Genomic DNA, 21,968 nt, shown 5'->3' on the forward strand with positions numbered 1-21,968 from the left:
CTGTCAGGGTGGTTAAACACTGGAATAAATTGCCTAGGGAGGTTGTGGAATCTCCATCTCTGGAGATATTTAAGAGTAGGTTAGATAAATGTTTATCAGGGATGGTCTAGACAGTATTTGGTCCTGCCATGAGGGCAGGGGACTTGACTCGATGACCTCTCGAGGTCCCTTCCAGTCCTAGAATCTATGGGCCTTAGCAAAAAGAACAAACTAGTTTTAGAGGTACAGAAAGATTCCTTCTGCTACAGCAAATATCTCCAGTAATTCATATCAATTGACTCTGATTAGTAAGATGAGCCAAATTAGAAGATGCGGGTGGGGGGAATGTACCCCTTGATGACTTTTGCTAAGATACATGTTGGCTAACTGAATTACAGCCCTTCAAATGCATTAATCTAAAGCTGCATCAGCCAAGGCAACAACATCTACCCTCTAATACTCCATTCACCAGATGTATGCTAGAACGACTGGAGCCAATCTGCAATTTTCTGTCCATTTTAAGATTAGCACTGCCTTTTGAGCTGGAATACCGGTGCGAGCTTTTCAAATCTCTGCTACAGAGACTGACTCACTTTTTTGCCAAGAAGCAACATGATCCTTGATTTGACGAGCTCTAATGATGGGTAAGGAAACCTGCCTCAGAGGATAGCTAAATGTATCCACTTTGTCTTTTGTGCTTCTCCAAACCAAAGAGAGACAGTCAGCTGACCTGAATGTTTTGTGTCCTTTTCCCTGGAAAATTGCCAGAAATCCCGTCTTTGTCATATTTCAGGTTTGAGCAGAAGAAAGGGGAAAAAAAACCTCTTGATTAATATGAAACCTGAATTCTTCCATGAAATGAAGCTTGGCACAGTTCTCAAAACTGTTAGGATAAAAGGTAACAAATGGAAAATTACAAGAGGCAGCTAGCTCATTTCTTGCCTGGCTCAGGTAATCACAACTAGGAGTGCCACTTTGAATTAAAGCAATTCTAAAGAAATAGTGGCCATTGAACAGTGGTACAGTGTTTTGAATATTAGACTGAATTTCCAAGGTGAAACAATTTCATGGAATGTATGCAGGGCTTGATGGCTTTTAGAAACACTTTAACAAGGCATGAAACCCCACAAAGAAGCCATCCATAGATCCTCTGGTAGTAGTAAGTGATGGAATTTGACTCTTCAGGTCAGGGGAGGGCAAACTCTTTAGGTCAGGGGAGGGCGGGATTCCCAGCCCCGTGGCACAGCCGGGCTAAGGCAGGCTCCCTGCCTGCCCTGGCCCTGCACGACTCCCGGAAGTGGCCAGCACCATGTCCCTAGAGCCCAGGGTAGGAGGGGGGACAGAGGGCTCATGCACTGCCCTCACCTGCAGGCACCAAGCCCCGCAGCTCCCATTGACCAGGAACGGGGAACCGCAGCCAATGGGAGATTCGGGGGGCGGAGGGGTGGTACCCGAAGGCGAGGGCAGCGTGCGGCGGAGCCGCCTGCCCCACGCCACCCCCAGGAGTCCCTGCTGGACATGCTGACCACTTCTGGGAGCGGCGCGGGGCCAGGGCAGGCAGAGAGCCCACACTACAAACCCCTCCTGTACCCCACACCCCGAACCCCTGCCTTGAGCCCCCTACCACACCTCTCCTGCATCCCACACACCTCCTGCACCCCAACCCCCTGCCCTGAGCACCCTCCCGCACTCTGCACCCCAACCCCCGCCCTGAACTCCCAACCCCCTGCCGAGCCCCGTGCCACACCCCGTACCCCTCCTGCACCCCAACCCCCTGCCCTGAGCCCCCAGCCACACCCGCACCCCTCCTGCACCCCAAGTCCCTGCCCTGAGCCCCCTCCTGCACCCCAACCCCTTTCCCTGAGCCCCTTCCTGCATACCACAACCCTTCCCGCACCCTGCACTCCCTCCCGCACCCCAACCCCCTGCCCCAGCCCTACATTCATGGCCCTACATACAATTTTCCCACCAAGATGTGGCCCTTGGGCCAAAAAGTTTGCCCACCCCTGCTTTAGGTACTGTGACACAATTATTCTTTTCTGGCTGAACTGGAGAAAATTAGAAAATTCATAGGTAGCCTATGAAAAGGGGAAATGCCCCCTATTTGCACAGCACAATGTAGGGAAACTCCAGACTCTTCTGTACTAGTCAGTGAGATTTGATAATGTGTATTGATGTCCATGTTGGACATCTGGAGTTGGATGCCTGATCTGCAGGGATCAAAGGACTACTCTTCTACAACAGACACAAGTCCATGTAAGGACGAAACAAAGGCTAACTTGGCTACAGTCATCAAGGTGAGGTATGTGAACCACCTTCACTATGACTAAACTAGGGCTGAGAGACTCAATATCTCTTGATAGAGACTCCATTTCCCAGAACACATCTGCTCTTCTCTGCCTCAGGATTAATAGTGCCTCTCAAAGCAGAGCTTCACTCATAGCCACTGGTTGATTGAGGAGGTAAGACGCCTCCACGGACAAGATTGTAAAATACAAAGCTTGAAATGCAGAAGTTCCAGGTGAACTGATTTCATTTCCAGTCGGTCGACATGTTCTGCATACCACACATCCCCAACTACAATATCCTTGGTAGCTAATACAGAGAAGCAGTCTATCCTGATAATGAGCCTCCCACATTCATATCTTTCAGCTCTTCAGAATACTAAATCAATCGCTGGCCATCTGTGACAAGAAGAGTTTGAGAGTTCCTCTTCTTGAAATATTGCTTAAAGTATGGTAGTGTGTATGGGATGGGGGTATGGAGAAAGGAGGCTGGGAATATACCAAGAAGGGAAGCAGAGATATACAAAAAAGGGGACAAAGTCCAGAAACTGCCGGAATGGAGACCCCAAAATAACACTGAATGCGGAAGAGAGATGAACAGTATAAAATTGCCTCCTCCCCTCCTCCCCATTTCAAAAATTAGCGGAAAGAAACTCCTCCCATAGACAAAAGTTAAACTAAAACACTGGTGTGAAAAAAAATCATGCCACTACATAAAACTTGACCACATTTTGTTTTTAAAACTGACTGTCCTGTGAGCCAAATCACAGACAGGTGCACAGAGATCTACCAGCATATTGCACTAAAGCCTGCAGCATCTTGCAACGCAGTCTTCCTCCCCACCAACCAGTCACAATTTCTGGTCTCAGAACTTCTTAGACTTAAGATACATTAGACTTAAGATAAATTAGAAAAGGATTAAGATATTATCCTCTATCATTTTTTTCACATAGATCAATATATTACATATTAGGCCCAAATGCTCTGTTTAATGTGGTTAGAGATAGAAAACTAAGTTCATAAGATAAAGTTCCAAATTTAAATATGGTACATTAATGTTCCCATTAAATTAAAACTAGTAGGCTATGCTGTGAAAATTTAAAGTCTTATCATGATATCTTCTGAAATTATCCAATATGCTGTAGACAGAAACAACAGACTGAAGATTGACAGCCACATCCTATGGTATTTTATTTTCTACTGTGAATAAAGTTTTTTTTTTATTAACTCTGAGTAAATCTCAAAATTTTTACATTAATTCCTGTTATAATTGAAACTAGTGTCTCGCCACTGTACACTTTTTAGAAAAAAACAATAAAGATTCCTGCATTTAAGACAGGATATGTCTTACCTATGCATAAAAAAATACTATTGCTAAGCAAAAACATTCTGATATTTTGTCTTTCAAATGTTAGTGCAGTGTTGGATGTTATTCAAAAACAACTTCAGAGACTTACTATTTTCCAAACAGAATCTTGGACAGATCTTGTTCAAAAGAAGCTCCTGACGTAATCTAAGGACTTCAGCTTCTAATGCTTCAACTTTTGATCTCCATTTAAAATCCTGTCCAGAAATAATTTTAGCAAGATGCTCTGTGTATTCTTTGCTGCTTTTTTCTGGAGGCTTTGAGTGGATAATTGCCAAAGCCAGTGCCAGCTTTGATATTTTCATGTACCATGCTTGATGTTCTTTTCTGTCTTTTATTCCTATCATATAATGAAAAAGTCACAGTAAGTTTTTTTGTTTAGTGAGTATGTTATGTATCTCATTTACTGATGGCTATATTCCACAGTGAAGCTAATTATCTTTTTCTCATGTGGCCTTAGATCAATGAACAGAAACACAAATCTAAACAATCACATATAGTATGAACATGAAACATGCAAAAGTAGCACGCAGGCAATGTCAGTAATCAAATTCAGTTTGGTAGCTTGAAAGTAATAGTGTGAATCTCAAACAGGCTTACCTTAGGAGGAAAAATATTCTAGTGAATATTTTAATGCACACTTTATCCCAACACTAAGTTCTAACCTCATGGTTGCAGAATGTGTACTGGATCGTACATACTTTATACAGTACATAATTTTGTAAAGTGTTAAAAATAAAGGAATATTATAAAAAGATCTTTATAAAATACCCCAGCTTGTCTTTTTGTACACTTGATATGTTTGGATCCAATGACAGTGACTCCATAATTCAGGCCCAGATACTGCAAGAGGATCCATGCACAAAGGCCCTCTTGCAGGATCTGTTTTAAATTGAACCCAAAAAGTTAGTTACAGCCTAATTTTTACATTCCTGCCTTCAACATCCTCAAAACACATCCTTTGAATCTGACGTGTCTCGAGTTGTTCTAATTACTTATACAGCCCCATAGGTGCATATTGCTCTTTATGAACATCAAATAAGCCCCTACTACTAAGGGGCTTACAGTAATGATGCCAACAGGTGAAAAAGCTTTCTCCAAAAGCTTTTCTCCCTTGGCAAACTATGAGAACAGAGATACTATCAAAGGCAAACTGGATCTTCAAGGTAATGACAAAGAATAGTGATGCGATACAAGAGGAGGCAAAGAGCCAATGAAGAATTCCAAGGTGAGGAACCTGGTCTTTGTGGAAAGAGATTTTGGCAGCAGTACTTTCAGTAGGCAGGAGGGAGGCAGAGGGTCAGAGAAAAGAAGGTTGCTCTAGTGAGGAGCTAAAATGACTAAGGCATGGACAAAGTTTTTGGTGGTGTGAACAGAGTTAAGGAAGAAGGTTGGGAAAAAATTAACAGAAAGGAGAAGCAGGTGTGTGCCAATAAGCTAAATTAGAAATTCTTAAAAATCTATTTTCATTCTGTACTTCACTGTAGTTTTTATTTTATTTATTACTGCCAGAATATTGAACAAGTGCTCTCTAAGTTTTGACACTAGTCTCAACAAAATTGATTCCAAAAACAGCAATGCAGGTAACTAATTTCTCCCCCTCCCCTTTTTGCAAATTGGGGGTATTGTCACAATGATTATTAAAGTTCTCTGAAAATAAAAAAAATTACTAATTTACTTACTGTTTCCTTTCTGAACAATAACATTGCTTCAGAAGACTCAAACACTTGACCTAGATGGTAATATTGCAGCCTTCCATGCAGACAATTTTGAGTTGCACTAACCTCCCACACACAACACAAGTCAGACTAGCTCAAGTTTTCTTATTTTTAGGGCATTCTAAATTAGGGCTATCAAAGGATTAAAAAATGTGATTAATTGCAGTTTGAATTGCACTGTTATATAATTTATTTAAATAGTTTTCTATATTTTCAAATATATTGATTTCAATTACAACACAGAATACGAAGTGTACAGTGCTCACTTTATCTCGTTGTTTATTACAAATATTTGCACTGTGAAAAAGAGAAACAAAAGAAATAGTATTTTTCAGTTCACCTCATACAAATACTGCAGTGCAATCTCTATTGTGAAAATGCAACTTACAAATGTAGAATTATTTTTTACATAACTGCAGTCAAAAATAAAACAATGTAAAACTTTACAGCCTATGAGTCCACTCAGTCCTACTTCTTGTTCAGCCAATTGCTAAAACAAACAAGTCTGCTTACATTTATGGGAGATAATACTGCCCGCTTCTCATTTACAGTGTCACCTGAAAGTGAGAACAGTCATTCACATGGCACTTTTGTAGCTGGCATTGCAAAGGTATTTACATGCTTCAGCCACCATTCCAGAGGACATGCTTCCATGCTGATGATGGGTTCTGCTCAATAATGAAGCTTCTACACCAGCCGTCCCCAAATTTTTGAGGGTTATGCCCCCCCTTACCCCTGTCCGCACTCCCCCATCCCCTTCCCTTCCCTCCCCCCGGAGCCAGGACATGGCTCTGGGGACGGGGGGGGGAGGGACGTGGACAGAGGTAAGGGGGCAGAGGCTGGGGCCACAGCTGGAGGTAGGTCTGGGGCCGGGAACGGGGCTGCAGCCAGGGCGGAGACTGGGGCAGGAGCAGAGCTGCAGCCAGGCCTGCGACGGGGGCCACCAGCCAGGCCTGCGGCCAGGTGCAGCTTCACTCCCAGTCTTGCCCCTAGCCGGGAGCGGAGCCACGCCAAGGCTGGGGACGGGGCCAGGTGGAGGGCCAGGAGCTGGGGACACAGCTGGGGGTGGGAGGCACGGAGGGACTGGGAGGTGCTCTCCCCCCACTCCGGTCAGGGATGACCCATGCCCCTCCGTGCCCCCCAGATGTTCCTCCACATCCCCCTAGAGGGGTGCACCCCACACATTGGGGACCTTTGTTCTACACAGATATAACTGGGAACCCAACAGCCTTTGCAGCTACAGGTGCCTAAATGAGTGTCCTCAACTGTTCTGGATGAATCAACTGCCAAAGATAAGTTTGAGATGAGGTGTTAGGGAAGCTGTCTTTAATCTCTTCATAACAATGGTTTGAATGGAATACCATTAGCAAGACCTCACCACATCAACTGGATTTTTTTTTCAGGGAACTTCTGCATTGGATCATGGCAAGATTTTCATTTTTTTTTTGTTATAGAAATAAACATGACCTCTCCAAGGGCAACCAAATCTAAACTTTGCAGTGAATAAAAATAGATTTTTCTCTTTTAAAAAAAAAAATTTTTTTTTTTACTTTTTTAAAATTTAAATTAAAATACAAGTTTATTTTTTTAAATATGTCAACTTAAAATTGAATTTTAAATAGGTAATCTATATTAAGGTCTAAACTTATTATAGTCTGTTAAAATCATTGAAATTAAATACAAAAAATAATATTAAGCAGTACACGTGTGCTACCAAGTTTAAAAGTCAAACCCCGCAACTAGTGGAAGTCACTGGCAAAACACTTGGAACCAGAGTTTGTTGAAGTGCTAAAACTAGCTTTTGACAGCAGCAGCCTCTTCTGCAGGTGCAGAGAATAGTTTCTTCATTTCAGTTTGATTCCGTGACTAGTTCATTCAAAGTTTAGAAATCATTTGGAAGTAGAAAAAGCAGAGAAGCTTGTTTCCTCTTCTAATCTATGATTAAAAACTAGGTGTGAGAGGATGAGATCTGCTAGTTCTAAAATCTTGACAGTGACCAGAAATCATCAGTTCAATTCACTAACTACAGACACTTCATAGAATATCAGGGTTGGAAGGAACCTCAGGAGGTCATCTAGTCCAACCCCCTGCTCAAAGTAGGACCCCAACTAAATCATTCCAGCCAGAGCTTTGTCCAGCCAGGCCTTAAAACTTCTTAGGAAGGAGATTCCACCACCTCCCTAGGTAACCCATTCCAGTGCTTCACCATCCTCATAGTGAAAAAGTTTTTCCTAATATCCAACCTAAACCTCCCCCACTGCAACTTGAGACCATTACTCCTTGTTCTGCCATCTGCTACCACTGAGAACAGTCTAGATCCATCCTCTTTGGAACCCCCTTTCAGGTAGTTGAAAGCAGCTATCAAATCCCCCCTCATTCTTCTCTTCTGCAGACTAAACAATCCCAGTTCCCTCAGCCTCTCCTCATAAGTCATGTGCTCCAGCCCCCTAATCATTTTTGTTGCCCTCCACTGGACTCTTTCCAATTTTTCCATATCCTTCTTGTAGTGTGGGGCCCAAAACTGGACACAGTACTCCAGATGAGGCCTCACCATTGCCGAATAGAAGGGAATGATCACGTCCCTTGATCTGCTGGCAATGCTCCTACTTATACAGCCCAAAATGCCGTTAGCCTTCTTGGCAACAAGGGCACACTGTTGTCTCATATCCAGTTTCTCATCCACTGTAACCCCCAGGTCCTTTTCTGCAGAACTTCTGCCTAGGCACTCAGTCCCTAGTCTGTAGCACTGCATGTGATTTTTCCATCCTAATTGCAGGATTCTGAATTTGTCCTTGTTGAACCTCATCAGATTTCTTTTGGCCCAATCCTTTATTAAACAAACTTCCTATGTTTAATAACTGTTAGTTTCAAATGCAAAAAATGTTTTGATAAACATTTTTATAAATCCAGCATATTTAACATAGTTTTATTTATTTAATTTTTTTAAAATGTTGGTTTTGTACATTTTATTTAAATTTTCATCCAAATGAAATGACACAAAACACCAAAAAAATTAATCATCGTCCTGTAAAATGAGAAATTCATAATTCACCATTTCTAACATAACACAAAATGTAAAAATCAAGAGACTTAATGTAAGTTAAGCTATATATTTATTTAAATAAATAATGCATCACCCTGGTTAGCAAAAGAAGCTTCAGATTTAGTATAGAGACTATATTTAGTTGCAAATCAACAAATTTTAATGGTTACCAACCAATGAGAATCAACCACTCTTTAGGAAAGTAACTAAAATGTACAAATACAAAACATGATTAATATTGATTATTTAAATCAAGGTTTCTTGCTTGCTGATTTAAATCTATGACTTAAATAATTAAGCGCTACCAAATGGCAATAGCACCCATAATGTATTTTGGGTAACAATACATACTTCACCAAGTGCGGGTCCTGAAAAGGAATTCAGACAAAGCAAGGGATTAGACAGGCAATTCCTTCATTTACAACCTCAGTTCAGATATTCCAGTCGGTTTTAACACCAAGCAAGGATATAAAAGAGCTTGATCCTGAGAGGTATCGAGTACTCAGGCCTCCATATAGCAAAAGCACTTGAGCATATGCTTAACTTTAAACACCTTAGTAGTCTCGCTGAAGACTACTAATTTATGCATATTCTTAAAGTCCTTTACTGGATTGGGATAAATTCAAAGCCAAGATCATGTACAGGTCCCCAAAAAGTTTATATATTTTGTAAGTTGCATTGAAGAGCCTTAATTTTGCCATACATTTTAGATGACAACATTGTAAGTTAACAATGTAGAAACACAAACAAATGCACACTGAATTCATTTAAATGAGTTAATTTAATCATTGTGAAAGATGGATGATGTTACATGAGAAGGTATGTTATCCAATTTATCATCTACTTGTTTAGGGCAATTTTACTGCACATTAAGGATTCAAATAAATATGTTTATCAATCATTTCTGGAAGACTTGACGGGTCTGTCAAAATGAAAACCAACTTTGTACAGCCATTATATGCTGGAATTATATTTTCAGAACAATGTAATGAATTTGCTTCTTTTAACTCCAAACGGTTAAAAACAGGGAAGAGACTACAGTATGTTTGAGAATAAGTCTGTAAAACTTGTTTTTTTTTCATTTTGTTCGAATACACCTCTACCCCGATATAACACGACCCAATAGAACACGAATTCGGATATAACGCGGTAAAGCAGTGCTCCAGGAGGGCGGGGCTGCGCACTCCGGCGGATCAAAGCAAGTTCGATATAACGCGGTTTCACCTATAATGCAGTAAGATTTTTTGGCTCCCAAGGACAGCGTTTCACCTATAATGCAGTAAGATTTTTTGGCTCCCAAGGACAGCGTTATATTGAGGTAGAGGTGTACTTTCTTTTGTTTTTGTACTAGAGTTTAACTGTTATGTACCGTGAAACCTCTCTTCCATGGCTAAAGAGACCAGTAAGAAACTGGTCTTTAGGAGTTGAATAGTTCTCTGAAAAATGCATGGTATACTTAGAATTATTCTCCTAAAACATGGTTCCAATTTGAGATGTAATTTTTGCATAACTTATTTACCAGTCTGCTTCCTGCAAGTTTTCAGTTATATCTGAAAACGTCAGTGGAAAAAATAAAGTTTAATAAGTTTTACTACTGTCAGTTCTACAAAATTAAACACAGTTCTGGGATAGCAAACTGGATTCTTTCCTGATTCATACATCAACAGAAGTTTTCTTGTTCCAATTGAAGGGCCATGTGTGCAACTCCACTGCTTTCAAAATTATGACCTAAATTACACCTGTGTAACCCCACTGAAACAATAGAGCTGCACAGGTATAACAGATGGCAACAATTACAATTGCAAAATCTTCTACTGTGATCCTGGAAACTGCTCTGCATGGATCTCCATAGGACTCTAGTAGTCAATGGGGACCAACATAGGGATCTGTCTGTGCAGAGCACCTTGCAGGGCAAGGATCTTTATTACTAGGGTGACTGCTTTAAACTATTCATGTGCAGAGAGAGTCTGAGCAATTTTTTCTTTATGCTATACTGCATAAAGAGGCTGATGTTCTCTAGAGCTAATTATTGGAAAACTTACACTTCCTTGAGCCTGACACGGATGTGAGCTTACTGTCTCAGCCTCGTTGACTTGTGACTATCCTTAATTTAGTGGACTTAATTTAACAATAATTTAGCAATATTTATGGTTCAGAGATTCAGAAAACGTTAAGCATGCCACCCTTATGGCCCCTGACATGTGGGAAGAAAAACAAGGAAAGTGGTTTAATTAGGCTGCAACTTCATTAACTGAACTCATCTGGGAACTATCCCACAGTAACTCATACAGTGCAGGTCATGATTCTTTCCTTAATAGTTTCCACCAGGTGGAAGGCTGCCATTAATCTCCTACCTCTCTGCAGCTGGTTCATAGCCTGCTGCTGTGACTCCTCTGCCCATGCTTTGAATGAGGGTTAAGGGGCTGGAAAAAGGGGGTTGTCTCCTTGCTGTAGCTCCACTTCCATTCCCTAGCTTCTTTAGGAGATGCCTTCCCCTAAGTCCCATTCCAATTCCAGTTTATCAGGGAATTGGACCCTCTGTAGAATGAATACCTGTGCTAGAGATGCCATCAATCAGAGTAGCTGGGCTGCCTCCTTCCCCAGAGGAATTCCCAGATAGTTAACAAAAATATATCCACTCCTCGGTTGGAAAGGTGTACCCATATTTCCTGAATAACACAGGTATCAAATATATTTTTGTTGTGTAATTACCGATCCTCGCTGTTCATGTACCATCTGGCCTTGTTAACCTGTGGAGGCTTGATGGTTCCCCATCCTACCCTCTGCTGCTGCATTTCAGACTGGGCGGAAAGGTCCCTGATCGGCCCTAAATTTCTGTTTGTCCTAATGACTGGGGCCACTTCTATACTAGAAAGTTGTATCTGTAGCATTTGTGCTTGCAAACAGTGGTTGACATAGCTATTTTGCTAGAGTTCATTTCAACTTTACTGGTGCATTGTACTCTCTGAGTGACAGGTTGTATCAGCAAAAGATGGGTGGCACTGTGGGTAAGCATCCAAGTACACTGCACCACCGTCTGGTTTGCTAATTTCAGGGAAATTTTTGCAATGCATCAGTTCTCTCAGGAAATCATGCGAATTTGGGGACAAGTTCCTGCAGTTCTCTTTGTCCCATCTGACAGTCTTTTTCTCATGCTTAAAAAGAAAATTCCCACATTCTTTGTTACATCCCATAATATGATCTTCTGCAATCTGGCTGCCATCTCACTGTCAAAAGCATGGATGATGAACTGGTCAGTGGAGTTCTGTCCATTTTAGAGACACGGTGCCTGAGTTGTCATCTTCTTTGTGGAAGTCGAGCTACCAGCACAGCAGCTGGTCATGCAGCAATGGATATGAGAAAACCTAGGAAGAATGGATGATGAAGACAGTGAGTGAAAGTGACTAGGTGCAGCTGTACACAGTGGAGCAGTGCTTCTGGTCCCGGGAAACAAGTTTCAAGCGGTGAGATCAGATCACAATGCAAATCTGTGAGGACCAGCAGTGGCTACAGAACTTGGATGCAGAAGGCCACAAAATCTTGGAGTTGTGTGCTGAGCTTGCCTCAGGCCACCGGTACAGAGATACCAAAACGAGAACTACTTTGACAGTGGAGAAGTGGGTGGCGATCGTGCTGTGGAAGATTACAACACCATTGCTATTGGTGGTAGGCAATCCATTCCATGTTGGAAAGTCTGTAATCAGAGCAGTCGTCTAGATATGCAAGCCCATTAAAACTGTCGTGCTGCACTGGATTATGACTTTGGGCAATGTGCAGGTAATAGGAGGTGGGTATGATGCAATGGGCTTCTCTAACTGTGTTGGTGGCGGCATTGCTTCTGAGAACATAAAGAGAAAAGGGGGACTTTTCCACAGTTATGCAAGCTTTGGTGCATCACTGAGGATATCTCATTAACATTAACATTGGGTAGCCAGGGAAGATGTATGAAATGTGCATCTTTTGGAGTACAGGACTTTTCAAAAAGCTACTAGCAGGGACATTGGCACTGCAACCCCTCCAATGTGGGGACCCAGCCTTCCCTTTTCTTTGCATCATAAAGCCATACACGGGGACAGGAGCAAGGAAAGATTTAACCTGAGCAGTGCAGTATGACCACGGAGTATATGTTTGGCAGATTAAAGGGCCACTGGAGATGGTTTAGCACTAGGCTGGATCTCCATGAGCCAAATGTTCCCGTTGTTATTGCTGCATATTATATTTCATATAATATTTGCGAGGCCAAGAGGGAAGTGTTACAGAAGGGTAGAGGGAGGAATTGGAAAGACTGATGATTTTGAGAAGTCTGGCACAAGGGCAGTTACCAAAGCCTGTTGAAGCACATTACAGCTGAGGGAGGTCTTACAAGCTCACCTAGACCATGTGCTGTTTTTTGTGTTTTGTATTACTTTGTGAATAAACAGTACATGTCCAGATTATGAATGATTATAAACGTTTATGAATCTGATGAGGGACTATTGATTTGGAGGGTTACATCTCTATTGTTAGAGGTGTAGCAGCCCCATAGCACTCCATCTTAGCAGAGTGTGGTTTTGGAGGTGCTCCCCGCCTCAATTTCCCTTCAACGGGCTTTTCAGTCTCCGGGATTCATATGGCTCAGCCCTCTGGCTGGATCCCACTCACAGTTCAGTCCCCTTCCAGGGTAACAGAAGTCCAAACTATCAAAAGTTCTCCTCCTCACTTGTACTTCTCTTCAGCTTGCCCTCTGCGCTCAGTTCTCAGCTCCTTCTGGGTTACCTTTCTGTCTTTCCTGCTCTGGGATAGAGCTCTGACTCCACTGATTCTTCTTGACCCTGCTTTAGGGCCTGTTCATAGTAACCCAACTTGCTGGCTGTGGTTCTCTACCAAACTGAGTTCTCTGGCATTTTATGAGGCCCAGGTGTTTATCAGGCTATTATCTGACCCCAGTTAGTCCTCCTCTGCTTAGCCTTGGAGGCAGCAAATTATGGCACACATGGGCTTATTGAACAGGGCTGACTAGCCCCAGGCCTCCTGGCTCTTGAAGTGCCAGGTCACCCTATTCTAAAGACAAAATAAATCCTGGTTTTCACCACACAGAATTATTGCAAAGTAGTAAGCAGACTATTAAAGATTAAAAAACAAAATGCAAGGTGCATTTTGCTTTGAGATGCATCTCAGGTCAGTGTAGGTGCAAGTCATAACAATTCTCCTTTTTTCCCCCTACTGGGGTTGAGTGGAGGAGATACTGTTACAGGGAATGCTCGTGCCTTGAGTGGAGGGATGGATGGCCCAGGCCTCATGAAGAGGATATTGTCTAGGCAGCGTAATGGCTGCTGTGGTGTAGGCCTTCAGAGGCTTTTCTCAATAATACTTTGGAGCATCTGAGTTTGCTGTCTGAGGATGATGTCTTTGTGCATTTCCTGATATACACCTTGGTCCTTCTGCCTTTCCTTCAGCATGTGCCACCTCTATTCCCAGTGATGATCCTGGTGGGTATATTGCTTATGAGGGTGCCAAAGGCCCAGAGAAGGTAGGTCCTTGAGATGGCTTGAGGTCACTGGGGCCATGTGCTACTGGCCTCTTTACAGTAATGGTGCCGCTGGAGCTGGTTGTAGAGGTGTGGAGAAACAAGGCCCCTAATCCACTCAGTGTGGTTGTAGTTGCTGGCATCGAGGGCTAAAGCAAAATCCATCAACAAGGTACAAAACCCTCTAATTTCCTAAACTGGTCTCCTCAGTTTAACATTCATGCATTTTACACAAACAATAAAGATGAGATCATCTATAAAGATGTTCACATTTTCTTTTTATCATATCCATGTCTAAACATCACCAAAGTATACTTGAATAGTTTAAAGCAGTTTCATTCTAAAATCACCAAACTTGGCAAAATATGAAGACCTTAATATAAAATGTATGCTTTGGTAAGGTTGGGAAATTTTTGGTAAGCATGGGAATTTGGGGAAATACCTCCAGGTTCCCTGACAGAGTCCAGTGTCCCTACCCCTATTATCCAGGGGCTCAGTGAACAGGCACTAAGTAGCTGGAATAATGCAAAAAAAGGGCTGTCCCTGGACCTTGCTAACAGTATTCAACATGTGGGTGTACCAGAGATTTCAATAGTGGCATTATGAAATTTTCTGACTTATTATCTATCCTTTTCCTAATGGTTCCTAAGATTGTCAGCTTTTTTTTTTTGGCTGCCACTGCACATTGAGCAGATGTTTTCAAAGAATTATCCAGGATCCCATTTAAAAAAGATCTTGGAGTTTGCAGATAAGTTAGACCCCATCATTTTGTATGTACAGTTGGGATTATTTTTCCAATGTGCACTACTTCACATTTGTCAAATTTCATCTGCCATTTTGTTGCCCAATCACCCAGTTTAGTGAGATCCCTTTGTAACACTTGGCAGTCAGCTTTGCACTTAACTATCTTGAGTAATTTTGTATCATCTGCAAACTTTGCCACCCTACTGTTTACAACCTTTTCCAGAAATTTTATGAATATGTTGAACAGCACTGGTCCCAGTACAGATCCTGACCATTTATTCCTACTCTTTGTTTCCTATCTTTTAACCATTTACTGCTCCATAAGAACATCTTTCCTCTTATACCACGACCGTTTAGTTTGCTTAAGAGCCATTGGTAAAGAACTTTGTCAAAGGCTTTCTGAGAGGTCAGGTACATTATATCCACTGAATTACCCTTGCCTACACACGTGATGACACCCTCAAAAAATTCTAATAAATTGATGAAGCATGATTTCCCTTTACAAAAGCTATGCTGACTCTACCCCAACATATCACGTTCATCTATGTGTCTGATAATCCTGTTATTTAGTATAGTTTCAATCAATTTGCCTGGTATTGAAGTTAGGCTTACCATCCTGTAACTGCCAGAGTCGTCTCTATAGCCTTTTTAAAAAATTGGTGTTACGTTAGCTACCCTCCAAGTCATGCGTTACAGAGGCTGATTTAAGTGATAGGTTACATACCACAGTTTGTAGAATTGCCTCTCCCCTTATGGGTTCAAAGACTAGCTGCTCCAAGCAGTCACTGATGGTATCTACAAATTTTATCTCTGCATCCAGTCCTGAGGTGACATGTATTCAGTCAATATGGGGATAGCTGAAATCCCCCATTAATATTGGGTTTTCTGTTTTTGTGGCTGTCTGTTTTATGACACTAAGTAACATTTAAATAAACTTGGTTTAATTGGTGCACCCAGCATGATGCTAGTGTTTTATTTATGTAAAAAATAAACAATAATAATGGGACAACTGCATAATCAGGATGGACTCAAATCCACCTTATGTTCCAATTAAGCAGCTTCTAGTGTATAAATGTGAATTTATATTTGACTATGTCCTTTTTCAATAACACTTAGCAAATATATCCACAATGTATATCTGTAAGAGAAACTAAATCAGTTTTACTAACTTGAGCCCAAAATGAAAGCTCCAACATACTCATCTTTTTATATGGTGAGCATGTTCAGTTATTTTGCAAACTATAAAAATTAAAATATTAGGTCATATCTTGATCAAAAGGTGAGTTGGATTGATATCTTCAAACACTTCAACTCTAAAGTTATTTCAGGTTTTAAAAATAAGCCATTTAAATTACCCACGTTTTTCTACTTTCACCAGCTACAATTTTCAAAAGTGCCTGAGACCCTCGCTCCTCACCAGATCTCAGAGCCCAGGTTCCAGCCTGAACCAAAACATCTATACAGCTATTTTTAGCCCCATAGCATGAGTGCAACTCAGGCCTGGTCTACACTAGAACTTTACTTCGATATAGCTACGTCTTTCAGGGGTGTGAAAAATCGACACCCAAGAGACACAGCTATACCAACCTAATCCCTGGTGTAGGCCAGCACTAGGTCAATGGAAGAATTCTTCCATCAATTTAGCTACCACCTCTAATGGAGATTGATTGCCCATGCTGAGGGGGAGAAGCCCTCCGGTTGGTATAGGTAGAGTTTACACTGAAGCACTGCAGCTTTGCTGCTGCAGTGTTTTAAGTGTAGACAAGCCCTCAGTTGACCTGGGCTCTGAGATTCACTGCCATGGGGTTTTTCTTGCTGTGTAGACATACCTTAAGTGACATAAGAACCCAAATTCTACATTCAAAAGAGAGGAAGGCCACTGACTTTCAATAAGACTTTGGTGGCAACATGGCAACTCCTATAGAAAATGAGACTTGGGCTCCAAAATAACACCCTTTTGACCATTTTAACCTACACCTTGAATAACTAAAAAAACAAATCCATAAATTAATCTATATATATATATATATATATATATACACACACACACACTTTTTTTTTTTTTTTAAAAGAACCCCTCTGTTAAAAAGAAAGTTAAGGTACAAAATCAAGCATTTAGAAGTTACCAAAGAAACAGAATTAAAGATGCACGGGCCACCTTAGTTTGCCCCGCTTGCACAAAGGAGATGCATTTGGACTGAAAGGTTATATGAGAAAATTTTAGTTCAAGGTGATATTTTTCCCATCAGAAAGTTTATAAACCCCTATTTTAAGATGTTTTCTCATCCATAAAACTAATGTTGCTACTACAACTCCATGATACATCTTGAATTAACTCCAGAAGTTTGGACAGGTTTGGCTTAGTGCTTTTTGATCAGATTCAGCTGACAGGTTTCTTAGCTATCATATCTCTGGCGTATTGTGTTTAGTGACATGCCCACTAGAGAAACGTCATACAAATTTTACATATAAGAATATGTAGTCACTCAAGACTTCAAGTCCCTCAATAACTGAAAAGATTTTAGATGTGTTGAGGCAAGGGAGACTGTGTGCACTACTGGAGCCTTACAGAGATAAAAGGATTCTTTTTTTCAGTTTTATTCCCATTAGAATAGGCCAAATATCAAAATCCTAGTGTAAGCTTGAGATTTCTGATCAATTTTAAGTTATGTATATATTCTCCCTACAAGCTGTTCTTCCTTTTGTGATCCCTTTATCTCCCATGACAAGCTCTCTTTGCTGTGTCATTTAGAATGATATCTACTGAAACTGGCATGCACTATTACCACAGATTTCCCCTGCCCCACCTGTACTTACACACACAGGGTACATCTTCACTACCCGCCGTATCGGCGGGTAGCAATCGATTTATCCGGGATCAATATATCACGTCTCGTTAAGACGTGATATATCGATCCCCGAACGCGCTCACCGTCAACTCCGGAACTCCACCAGAGCGAGCGGTGGTAGCGCAGTTGACGGGGGAGCCGCGGCCGTCGATCCCGTGCCGTCTGGACCCCAGGTAATTCGATCCAAGATACTTCAACTTCAGATACGCTATTCGCGTACCTGAAGTTGCGTATCTTGGATCGCCCCCCCCCCCCCCCCAGTGTAGACCAACCCACACACACAGAGTTACACAGGGACGTTGTCCCACAAAGTTCACTCTTCAGAAACTAAAGAATGACTTAGTGGTGCAGGTTTCTAATCTATCCTGTCTACATCCCTCTAGAATTTCTCTCTCTAAACGCATAACAGCAATTTTATTTTAGTTTTTTGGTTTTTTTTTTTAAACCTGAAATGGCCTAAAACCCCTTCTGTTTGGAGACATAAAATTACATTTCTTATCATAGCTTTGTAAGACAGTTCATATAACACAGGCCCATATCATGTGCCTAGTTTCATGCTTGCTGCTAATCTTCCTTTGGATAAACTATAACTCCACCGTAATAAAATATAAGACTGTAACAGACATTACTGATTCTAGGATTAACTTCAAACATGATTTTTTAGTTCATTTTACAATTAACTTTGCAAATGTATCCGGACTGACAAAAATTAAGAGTGAAAGGTTTCTGTTGATAGATAAAGAAGAAGTGAGCAGAAGTCACAATGACTAAAAGTCAAGATCTAAGGAAAGGGGGAGAACACAAACATGGAGAAAGTCAGTACTAGAAAAGCTAAAACAGAGAAGAGAATAAAATACAAACAGAAAGTGCCCCTATGGAATTTAAATGATGAAAAAAGAAAGACTAAGTTTATAAAAGCCATTTGGGACTGTGGGAAATTACCGGTATATCCTCCTTTCTGTTTGAACAGTGCCATATTAGAAGGAGAATGTGGTGGTACATACCAAGCTCCACATGCTTAAGAAAATACTCCACTTACAGCAGATCTTTAGGATTCCTCCTTAACCTCTTTCTTTGCTTTGATCAGCCTTCAGGATTATTCACATAAGTAAAGGATACAATCCTGCAACTGATAATCACTGTGCATTTCTCCTTCTCCAATATCAAATCAATACACTGACCAAAACCCCATTAACCTCTTCCTTACCTATCATTCTCACTATGTCACCTCCCTATTTGAATCCCTCCATTGATTCCCCATCTTCCAGCAAATCATGTTCAAGTTTCTCATCTTCACCTTCAAACCTTTGACAGTCTGCTTCCTTTCTTACCTGATTTTGTGTCTTTTCTGATTGTCCCCACCCTTCTGCCCCATCAATTATCCCAGCCTTTGGCCCTTCGGCCTCTTTTTCAAAGAGACAGTTCCACACTGAATGCCCTCCCTGAACTGGTCTGCAAGGCAGGCCCCTAACCTCTTCTCCTTCATCCCCTCCCTACTATGATCACTTCCACCATAACACCTACAAGAAATCAGCTGGAGCAGCAATTGGGGATAACTGTCTCTTCCTTTTTAATAATAAAAACATTGATAGTATGTCAAGTATCAGGGGGTAGCCGTGTTAGTCTGTATCTACAAAAACAACAAGGAGTCTGGTGGCACCTTAAAGCCTAACAGATTTATTTGGGCATAAGCTTTCATGGGTAAAAACCTCACTTCTTCGGATGCCAAAGAAGTGAGGTTTTTACCCACAAAAGCTTATGCCCAAATAAAAATGTTAAGCTTTAAGGTGCCACCAGACTCCTTGTTGTATTGATAGTATGTTGTCTCTGATCTTCCCCATCCACCCCTTCACTTGTTTTCTTCAGTTGTGAGCTCTTTGGGGGAGTGACGTGCCTCACTATATGTCTGGAGAGTGCCTAGCATGTTGTGGACACAACAGTAATAGAAATAAATAAAACAGTAAATATGCCAAATATTAGTTTGTCTTTCTGTCTTAACAGCAAATGTGTCAAACTGTTGCCCAGATTTATTTCCTGAAATACAAGCAATGCCTGTTTGAATATTTTAAAAAGTGTCTCTTCACTTTCCATTCTCACTCCCATGAGATAATTTTCCATATGCCTTGATCTTCACCTTAATCTTAAGAAACAATTAGTGTTCTTCCCCTTCCCAGACCTGCCTATAATAAATAGTGAGAGTTAAACCCACCCAGTGTCGATATACTGACTTATCTTTAACATAAATGTTAATCGGATTTGTGATGTGACACAGATTGTTTGACTATATTAAAATAGAATTATTTAGTGCATTTAGTCTCTGTTACTCCTATTACTATCAAAGACTGTCTCATTTCTAGAAAAACTGCTGCAGTTTAAGACCAAAAAAATGTAAATAAAAATTCCACCCCAATTGTTTTGTACTTAACTAATTTATAACAAACTTCTTGGCTTACATTTTTACATAAGAACAGGAAGATATTAACTCCTATGTATAGAACACACATGCCAATTTTCAGTTCAGAAACTTTGTTTTAATGAAGTTACAAGGAACAGAACTTTGTTGCATTCTCATTTTAAACTTTAAATAAGCTGGTGGACACTACCATTATTTATGCATTATTATATTAGCGGCTGTAGAGATAATTATGCAAGTGAACACCGACAAGCTTATAAAAGTTTAAATTTTAACAAGAATCTTATGAGATGTCGCAGAAATTACAAGTCTACCAGATTAATGCCTGTTAATGAGTTTTCTCTTAGAAGCAGTTTGTCGGAATTTAAGGCCATAATTCTCTACTCTAAAAAGCAACAGAGGGTCCTGTGGCACCTTTAAGACTAACAGAAGTATTGAGAGTATTGATGCTCCCAATACTTCTGTTAGTCTTAAAGGTGCCACAGGACCCTCTGTTGCTTTTTACAGATTCAGACTAACAAGGCTACCCCTCTGATACTTGAATTCTCTACTCTGTTACACCCATTTTATATATATCAGTAACTCGACGAAATGTAAAACGGGACTGCTTGGAGATGAGGGAATATCTGTAGAAGAGGTCAGAAGAGAGAGAAAAAGGTTGCTGGGAATCTGTTACAGTGACTAATGTACAGTGCCTAGAATCAGTCCAGAAAATGGCAATGGCAAACTAGGCATAACTGGAGGGTGTGCTGGAGATATTTTTGGAAATGTGTATGTTGTGGCAGATGGAATAATGATGTCTTGAGATCAGATGCAAATTGCTCAGGTTTAACTCTGGTGCAAGGGGATGGAGAATGAGGCCTGGGCTGCAGATTTACCTATAGTATGCAAACAGGGCAAGAATACACAACTTTTTTTAGAAATCAGAACTAAAAGTGTCCAAATCTCTAAGATCTATAATGCTTTGCACTGCCATAAGACCTTTCATTCAAGAATTTCATTTACAGAGATTAATTAGGCCTCTAAACATCCTTGTGTGGTATTTAAGGAACGTATTCGCCTAGACCCTACATAGAGCAATTACCGGGATCTAAAGAGGCAATTAAGAACAGCCCATAGCAAGAGGTCAGTACACATGGCGATGAATGCTGTACCCAACTGATAGAGCCCTGCGTGGATACAAAATTTGTATCTACACCCGCTCAGCAAAAAAGGTCCGTGGATAAAAAGCAGATAGAGCCCTGCAACTCTGCAGCTATCAATTGCAACGGCAAGGAGAATTTCTACAAGCAGAAGACCCATTTGCAGACAGGATACCGGCCCTAAACTTATGAAAATATGTCACGGGTTCTTTACTGATACTGACCATAGCTGGGATCTCTGCTGTATCCCCTCTGCAAGAGGGGCGGCCTCCATGAGTCCAGCACTGCCAACACCAAAGGGGCAGACCCACCCCGGCCATGCGCGCAGCTCGCCAACCCTGACAGAGCCGCGCCGGCTGACAGCAGGCGGGAGCCCGCACTGGGCAGCGCTCAGCCACGCCCGGGGCCAGGCAGCCGGGCTAGCAGGAGGGAGCGCATGGGGCCTGCGGCTGGTCTGCAAGGCCTGCACGTCGCCCGCGGCCCCCCCGGCATCAGCCCGGGCCCCGCCCCTCAGGGCAGCAATCCGCGTCCTCGGGGCCAGGCCATCCCGCATCAGGGGCACCGCGGCCGCATCGGGGCCGGCCAGCTCCCCCCCGACACCCACCTGCAGAGGAGCCCGGGACGCCCTCGCTGCCCGCCGGCTCCATCGAAGGCTCGAGGCTAGGAGCCGCTGCCCTCACGTTCCCCCGCCTCGCTCGGCAACGCGCAGGGCACACGGCCCCCTGCAGGGCCCCGCCGGGCCGGCACCCGAGAGCAGCCCCCACGCGGGAGGGGGACAGGCGGTGAAGTGGGTCCCGGCCGGGGCTGCCCGGCGCGGTGTCGGGTCCCTGCGCGGGCCACTACTGGAGACTTTCTGTGGGGTTCCGTGACCGTGCAAAGCGCAGTTACCCCGCTGAATTAATGGGCACCCTGCAGCTCTGCTG

The 21,968-nt window shown here is 42.1% G+C and overlaps 1 protein-coding gene across 2 annotated transcripts in view; it reads right to left on the bottom strand.

Moving 5' to 3' along the window:
* MEI4 (meiotic double-stranded break formation protein 4) overlaps nt 1-21,720 on the bottom strand; it is a 111,589-nt gene extending 89,869 nt beyond the window's left edge. For both annotated transcript variants that reach the window (XM_026654550.1, XM_026654548.1), the window contains exons 1-2: nt 21,650-21,720; nt 3,722-3,970 (exon numbers count right to left, since the gene is read on the bottom strand). In XM_026654550.1, the coding sequence (XP_026510335.1) occupies nt 3,722-3,970; nt 21,650-21,692 (292 nt within the window). In that variant the 5' untranslated portion in view covers nt 21,693-21,720. The remainder of the gene's footprint in view (nt 1-3,721; nt 3,971-21,649) is intronic.
* Nucleotides 21,721-21,968: the final 248 nt, after the last annotated feature.

This window comes from Terrapene carolina, unplaced genomic scaffold (assembly GCF_002925995.2).
Source record: "Terrapene carolina triunguis isolate 2854851 unplaced genomic scaffold, T_m_triunguis-2.0 Scaffold42, whole genome shotgun sequence".
Classification (NCBI taxonomy): domain Eukaryota; kingdom Metazoa; phylum Chordata; order Testudines; family Emydidae; genus Terrapene; species Terrapene triunguis.